Raw genomic sequence first — 7,216 nt, forward strand, 5'->3', positions numbered from 1 at the left:
CCTCTCCGTTTTTGTGGAGGACCCTTTCCAGACCCCCTCCATGCAAAAACAGAAAACCACCAATATTCAAACCCCATTGGCTTGAATGGCGGCGCCCGCCCCATTTCATCCCCCTCCGTTTGCCGCTCGCGAATGAGCAAGGGATGCCGCGAAAATGGAAGGGCGCCTGTATTTTAAATTAACGGAAGACTCTGTACATTTGGCCTTCTGTATCCATGGATTATTTATTCATAGATTTCACCATCCTCAGATTAAAAAGCTTCTAAAAGAATACAAATCCCAAAAAGCAAACCTTGATTTGGGGCTTTAAGATAAGTGATACAGTTTTACTGTGCCATTGTATTCAATGGGACTTGAGCATTCATGGATTTTGGGATCCACAGGCGATCCTGGAACCAAGCCCCAGCAGATATCAAAGTCCCACTGTACTTCTGGTCGCCATTTTGAGAGGGGCTTTGAAAAAAAGCAGTGGGTTTTTTGCATTGAGAACAGGCAGCCAGAGAGATCCCTTGGCGGTCCTACCGCAACTGCCTCTCTCAATGTGCCTTGCACCCATAACTCAGATCTCTAGTGCTTGGAAATGCTTTAGCCAGACTACAAAGGTAACGTTTGGAGGCCATGTTGGGTTGTTCATGACTATCAACATCAACCCCAGTGGTTACAGTCCAGCTTTCAGATCTCTTAACTGCTTAAATGCTGAAATCTTTCTTTGCCCCAATTTTTGGTTTCAGGACCGCTGCGGGCAAAACACATCATGGCGGCTTTCTGGTGGCCATCAAACAGGAGAAGGGGGAAGCCCCACGGCTTGTGGCAGAGAAGCCCCACAGCGAAGAGGAGGTGAGTCTCTTGTTGCGTTCATCAGCTTTCCATCCCTGGCCTGATGGAGACATTTAGGACCAAAATTCATCTGATTAACCAGTTTGGTACACTGCAAGCATGTCGTAATTCTTCAAGTGTGTTCTCCAGAAGTGTGCTCTCTAGGCATTTGTAGGTCTTCCAGTGTGACTCTGTGGTTAACTTTCAGCAGAAGCGTACCATAGAATTGTGCTGGAGGACCTAGGAAATGCCCAGAAGGGACATATTTCTTCCAATGCATGTTAACAAACCCATGTAATATGAATTTGGTAGGTCTTACAGCATGAGTCCATGGTTAACTTCCAGCAGAGGCATACCAAAGAATTGTGCTGGAGGACCTAGAAGATGCCTACATATGACATACATCTTCCGACGTATACCAGCAAATACATGCAATACGAATACGTATCGCATGAATTCATATAACATGGGTTCGCTTACGTGCGTCAGAAGAAATAAGTCCTCTCTAGGCGTTTTCCAGGTCCTCCAGCATGAGTCTATGTATGCTTCTGCTGGAAATTAACCATAGAGTCACACTGGAGGACCTCCAAATGCCTAGGGAGGACACTTCTAGGGAAGAATCATGACATGAACTGGATAATTGGATGAATTTTGGCCCAAGGTATTAATCGTTTCTTGTTTCTGTCTGTTCCCAAATTGGCAGCCGGTGAAGAAACGGGGTTGGCCAAAAGGTAAGAAGCGGAAGAAGATCTTGCCTAACGGACCCAAGGCCCCCGTGACGGGCTACGTCCGCTTCTTGAATGAGCGGCGGGAGCAGATTCGAATGCTGCACCCAGACCTCCCTTTCCCGGAGATCACCAAGATGTTGGGAGCGGAGTGGAGCAAACTGCAGCCCACAGATAAACAGGTGAGGCCACCAGAGAAGTCAAAAGGCTCCCAATTTTCCTTGACAAACTGCAAAAATAATCACAGTTTTAAAAATTGCATTTCATTTTTTAAACATTAACAGTACAGTGGGACCTTGTTATCTGCTGAGGTTTGGTTCCAGGATGCCCCCGTGGATAACAAAATCTGTGGATGCTCGAGTCCCATTTAATATAATGGCAGAGCAAAATAGTGTCCCTTGTATCAAATGGCAAAATCAAGGTTTGCTTTTTGCAATTTAGACTTTTTTGGGCATATTTTCAAGCCGTGGAGGCTTGAATCCGTGAATAAAAAAATCGGTGGATAAGGAGGGCCAACTGTATTAGACTTTATATTTATGTTATATTGTTAAAAAAATTAACAATATAACATATTTTATTATATATTATTATATTATATATTATTATATAATAATATACAGGCTGGCTCTCTCTTCTTTGAAATGACTCTGGAGACCAGAGTTCGATTTCCCTGCTTGGCTATTAAACTCACTGGGAGACCTTGGGAAAGTCACACTCTCTCAGCCTCAGAGCTTTGCAATGGCAATAGTAATAATAATAATAATAATAATAATAATAATATATTGTAACACAACCGGGACAGCTTACAATATTAAAACATATATTCCCGTATCCCAACTCAACCCCCCCCCAATACAATTAATTTACAATTTAAAACAGCATAAAGTAAGAAACAAAGGCAACAATAACTATAACTGCAGCAGAAGTCTAGGCCTTTTTTGGTGACACACCTTGCCAAGAAAACCCTAGAATAGGTTTCCATTTAGGGTCTCCATAAGTTAGAAACAACCCTAAGGCACGCGACAACAACAAAGTTACGCAACGCAGGCTGCGATGGAGGGTCTCATCCAATGCCTTTTAAAAATTATCATTTTAATCAGAACGATCGATCGGCTTTTTATGGATTGGCGCTGGCAACTCTTTATTTGGTTTTTCAGCGCTATCTGGATGAGGCCGAGCGAGAGAAGCAGCAGTATATGAGAGAGCTGAGAGAGTACCAGCAGTCGGAGGCGTATAAGATGTGCGCCGAGAAAATGCAGGAGAAAAAGATTAAGAAAGGTATATTTTGCCTTTTCCTCTTCTGAGTTTGTTCTGGGTAATGCAGAAAAAGGAGAAAGAGAGAGCAGAAACTCATTCAGAGACTTCGGACTTAGATGCATGGATCAGCAATCTTAAACCTTGCAGACATGAGATGGACAGATCTGGAGGATCTGAGTTCAGGTTCTGCCAACACTCGCTACTTAATGGTGCGACTTTGGTCAAATCGCTTTCTTTTTGCTTTGCATGTGAATCAATGATACAGTAATATTCTTTTTAAATTTATTCTAGAGGATGCTGGACCTGGAGGTGTCAACACCTTGCTGAACGGTTATAAGGTAAGCGGCATGGGCTGCATCCGCGCTGCAGAAATAAACCAGTTTGACACCACTTTAACTGCCATGGCTCTGTGCTATGGAATTCTGGGAATTGTAGTGTGTCGAGGTCCCAGAGCCTCTCAAAACTACAAATCCCAGAAGTCCATTGCATGGAGCCATGGCAGTTAAAGTGGCGTCAAACTTGGCTATTTCTGCAGTGCAGCCTTGGGAGAATCTGTGGCTCACGTGTAGCCATTGAAATTAATTATGGAAAAGGGAAATAAATCCAAGTTTATGAAATGCTTTTTTGCAGAAAATACCCACTTGGCACCGACTGTTTAAAAATGAAATCTTTTAGGTGCCAAGTGTAAAACCATGTTAGTCTCCTGAGTATTTAACTGACGGTGGTTTTCTTTGCAGTTCTAGTTTCTGGCCATTTATGCCTTGGAAGGAATGAATCAGCTGCATTTTTTGTTTTGCAGAAAGTGTGTCTTAATGGTTACAGTTTTTGAACGTTGTCCACTGGCAGGAAGGAAAACATTAAAAAACTGTAACCATTAAAACACACTTTCTGCAAGGCAAAAATATAACTCATTAATCTGGCCTTGTAAAGGTTTGTAAATAGGGCTGTATTTTCAGAGTAAATGCCTCGAATTAAGCAGACCTTTATTGCAATGAGGTTAGAAAATGTGTAGAGACTTAACCTTTCATGCAAAACTAACAATGTATATTTGTATATTTAAGTATGCATTAAATATGTATTCATAGAGCCATAATGGTGTAGTGGTTAAAGTGCTGGATTACAACTCTGGAGGCCAGGGTTTGAATCTTGGCTCATCCATGGAAACCCACTGGGTGACCTTGGGCAAGTCACACTTTCTCAGCCTCAGAAGATGGCAATGGCAGACTCCCTTGGAAGAAACTTGCTCAGAAAACCCCAGGATCGCTTCGCCTGAGAGTCGCCATGCGTCGGAAACGATTTGAAGGCACACACCAACAAAGACATAATTTCTCCTTAGATATCTTCCTATATTGGTCCAAGGGAATAAATGCAACTTTCTCTTTGCTTTCCCAAACCAGGCTGGAGAGGGCGGCAGCGGTGATGGCTTCTCCACTTTCGACATTCCCATTTTTTCTGAGGAATTTTTGGACCAGAACAAAGGTACCAACCAGACGCATGAAATGGAGTCAGGACTGCAGGGGGAATGGAGGAAGAGTCATTGCTGCCTCATTGATGCTGGCCACAGGTGTGCCAGGGCTGTAGTGGGCACCATCTTAATCTTAGCCCTTGTCCTCTTTCTTTGCTTTAATTTGCCCGGTCAGCCCGGGAAGCAGAGCTGCGTCGCCTGCGCAAGGTGAACACCGAGTTCGAGGAGCAGAACGCCATCCTGCAGAAGCACACGGAGAGCATGAGCAGTGCCAAGGAGCGGCTGGAGCAAGAGTTGGCACTGGAGGAGAGGCAGACTATGGCCCTCCAGCAGCAGCTCCAGACCGTGCGCCAAGCCCTAACCGCCAGCTTTGCCAGCCTTCCCATCCCAGGTAGGCAGCCTTGGAGAGGAGAAAATGGAGTGTTTGGAAGACCGCTTGGATCATTTCACAGAGGTGGCACAACGTGTGCGCCATGTTATAGACATCTATATGTATAATGTGATGGAGCAGAGGCGTGACTAGAGAGTACAGGGAGTGAGGACCACACTGGGTGACATCTCAGAGAAGGGGTATAGGTAAGGTGGTCATTCCTGTCCATCCCAAAACCCACTTGCCTGCCCTGTCTGCCAACCAGGGTGGCTCTGTTGCCCATTGGCTGCAGCCGCTGGTGGAGGTGCATTGGAGCAATTGCTGGGCAAGTGAGAAAGGTCCCTGTACTGGGAGGAAGATGGAGTATAAATAAACATAAACATAATAATAATAATAATGGGCATCACCTCCCTTTCTCTCTTGCCAAGCCACCATGCCAGACCTGCAAGAGGTTGCCAGGTGGTATTACCACACTCTCTCACCATGGCAGATGTGGTCTGGCTGGTTGAAGGGAGGTGTGCCAGCCAAGCAACTGGTTTATGTGTGATGGCATCAGTTACCATGTTACGGTGACACCAGCCCTAGTGATGCCACTGCAACAGAGATCACCCGTTAAGTACAGTCTGTTTCCACAGATTATTTTTATCCAGATTGAACCGTGCATGGCTTGAAAATATTTCAAGGTCACCTCTTCTAAAAAGCCAAGCTTGATTTTGCCAGTTGGTATAAGGGGCACTGTTGTATTTAATGGGACTTGAGCGTCCACAGATTTTGGTATCCATGGGAGGTCCTGGAGCCAAACCCCAGTGGATGCCAAGGGTCCCCACTGTAATGGCTTTTTCTTGGCAGGTACAGGTGAGACCCCCACTCTCAGCACACTGGATTTCTACATGGCCAGACTTCACAGTGCCATCGAAAGCAACCCTGCGCAACATGAGAGGTTGGTCATTCGGGTCAAGGAGATCCTGTCCCGCATTGCCAGGTAACTGTGAAAATGTATTGTCTTGTTTGGGGTGATGGGAAGGAGTCACCTCAAAATTAGGCTAACTGAATTTAAGAGTATTCACATATGGGCAGAAAATCTGTTTACAATGGAATTATTTCTTTCCCTGCTTCTTTTTCCAGTGAGCATTTATGAACAGGTGCCTTGGCTCTATTCGGATACTTCTGGACTTCTGGAATTTGCTGTTTGCCTCTCGTCACGCAGATGCCTTCATCTTCCGGATTTTCGCCCTGTGCCTCTTCCGGGGATCTTGCCTTCTAGATTTTGTAGCCCCAACTTGGTTCTTTCCCATCTTTTCTCTCCTGATTTTCTCTCCGAAGTTGCCTGCTAGGACAGTAGATAGTAGGACAATGCAAAACCAATACAATACAAAGTTAGTCCACTAATACATTTGGCCATCTGTATAGCCACGGATTCTGCATCCATGCATTCAAGCAACCACAGTTTTGGGGAAAAAATATCCACGCACACAATTCCAAAAAGCAAACCTGGATTTTGCCATTTTATACGACAGATGCGGTTGTATACAGTTAGTCCTTCGTATCCACAGTTTTTTAATCCACAGAGTCAAGCATCCACAGCTTGGAAATATTACAAAAAAGTACAAATTCCCCAAAGCAAACCTTGATTTTGCCATTTTAAATGTGGATACGGTTATATATAGTCAGCCCCCCCCCCCCCCCCCTATCCACGGATTTAATACCCACAGATTCAAGCATCCATGGCTTGGAAATACTCAAAAGAGGTATAAATTCCAAAAAGCAAACCTTGTTTTTACCATTTCTAGATGCTGTTTTACTATCCCGTTGTATTTAATAAGACTTGAGCAGCCATGGAGTTTGGTATCTGTGGGGGGTTCCTGGCACCAAACCCCAGCAGATACCAAGTGCCCGCTGTATTTCTTTGACAGCCAGTGGTTTGAGCCTTGCACTAGGATTCAGAGAGACCGGGGTTTGAATCCCTGTTCAACCAAGGGATGGGTGATCTTGAGCAAGTCACACTCTCTCAGCCTCAGAAAATCCTCAGTGTCGCCATAAATCAGAAGTCATGCACAAAAGCAGAGAACGCAAATTAGCTCAGCCTTAAAGACAGAAAAAGAGAGAAACCAATTTATTTATTAGCACACTCTTGTTCCTTTTTAAATAACCTTTTCTAAAAACAAACAAATCCAGCCTCTTGGGGATTTAGTAATGACTTTCATTCACTTAGACTTTGAAATCTTTTCGTTTTCTGTGTGATATGTTAAGTAAAACACATGCACGCACGCATATATATTTTAGTAATTTGAGAAGTGGTTATATTTCTTCGGTAGGTAGAGAAGTCTTTTTTAAAATAAAGGAAACCATACAAACCTCTTTGGTTATTTGGCTTTTTGTTCTTCGGACATATTTAACTGCGTACCTGGGGCGGAAAATGGGATATAAATTAGTTAAATAAGTAATAAGTAAATGACCGGTATTGAAACAAGGAGAATTATAGGATAAGTGGGTGAATAGTATGTCATATTGGCTAACTGGGGGGTGCATTTAAACTGTAGAAATAATGCAGTTTGACACCACTTTTACCACCATGGCTCCGTC

At 44.0% G+C, this 7,216-nt stretch overlaps 1 protein-coding gene across 1 annotated transcript; it reads left to right on the plus strand.

Annotated features, from left to right (window-relative positions):
• The first annotated feature begins 678 nt into the window (after nt 1–678).
• Nucleotides 679–7,009, plus strand: HMG20B (high mobility group 20B). The gene is made up of 8 exons (XM_042478197.1): nt 679–837; nt 1,520–1,723; nt 2,699–2,819; nt 3,090–3,136; nt 4,196–4,277; nt 4,439–4,654; nt 5,483–5,615; nt 5,759–7,009. The coding sequence occupies exons 1-8, from the start codon at nt 694–696 to the stop codon at nt 5,769–5,771; spliced, it is 960 nt and encodes a 319-aa protein (XP_042334131.1). The 5' UTR covers nt 679–693; the 3' UTR covers nt 5,772–7,009.
• The last annotated feature ends 207 nt before the right edge of the window (nt 7,010–7,216 follow it).

Source organism: Sceloporus undulatus, chromosome 7 (genome assembly GCF_019175285.1).
Source record: "Sceloporus undulatus isolate JIND9_A2432 ecotype Alabama chromosome 7, SceUnd_v1.1, whole genome shotgun sequence".
NCBI lineage: Eukaryota > Metazoa > Chordata > Lepidosauria > Squamata > Phrynosomatidae > Sceloporus > Sceloporus undulatus.

Coding starts and splice junctions, on each gene's coding strand:
- HMG20B (XM_042478197.1), top strand. CDS start 694: ATGCTGAAATCTTTCTTTGCCCCAATTTTTGGTTTCAGGACCGCTGCG. Junction 838..1,519: donor AGCCCCACAGCGAAGAGGAG/GTGAGTCTCTTG, acceptor CCAAATTGGCAG/CCGGTGAAGAAACGGGGTTG. Junction 1,724..2,698: donor TGCAGCCCACAGATAAACAG/GTGAGGCCACCA, acceptor TTGGTTTTTCAG/CGCTATCTGGATGAGGCCGA.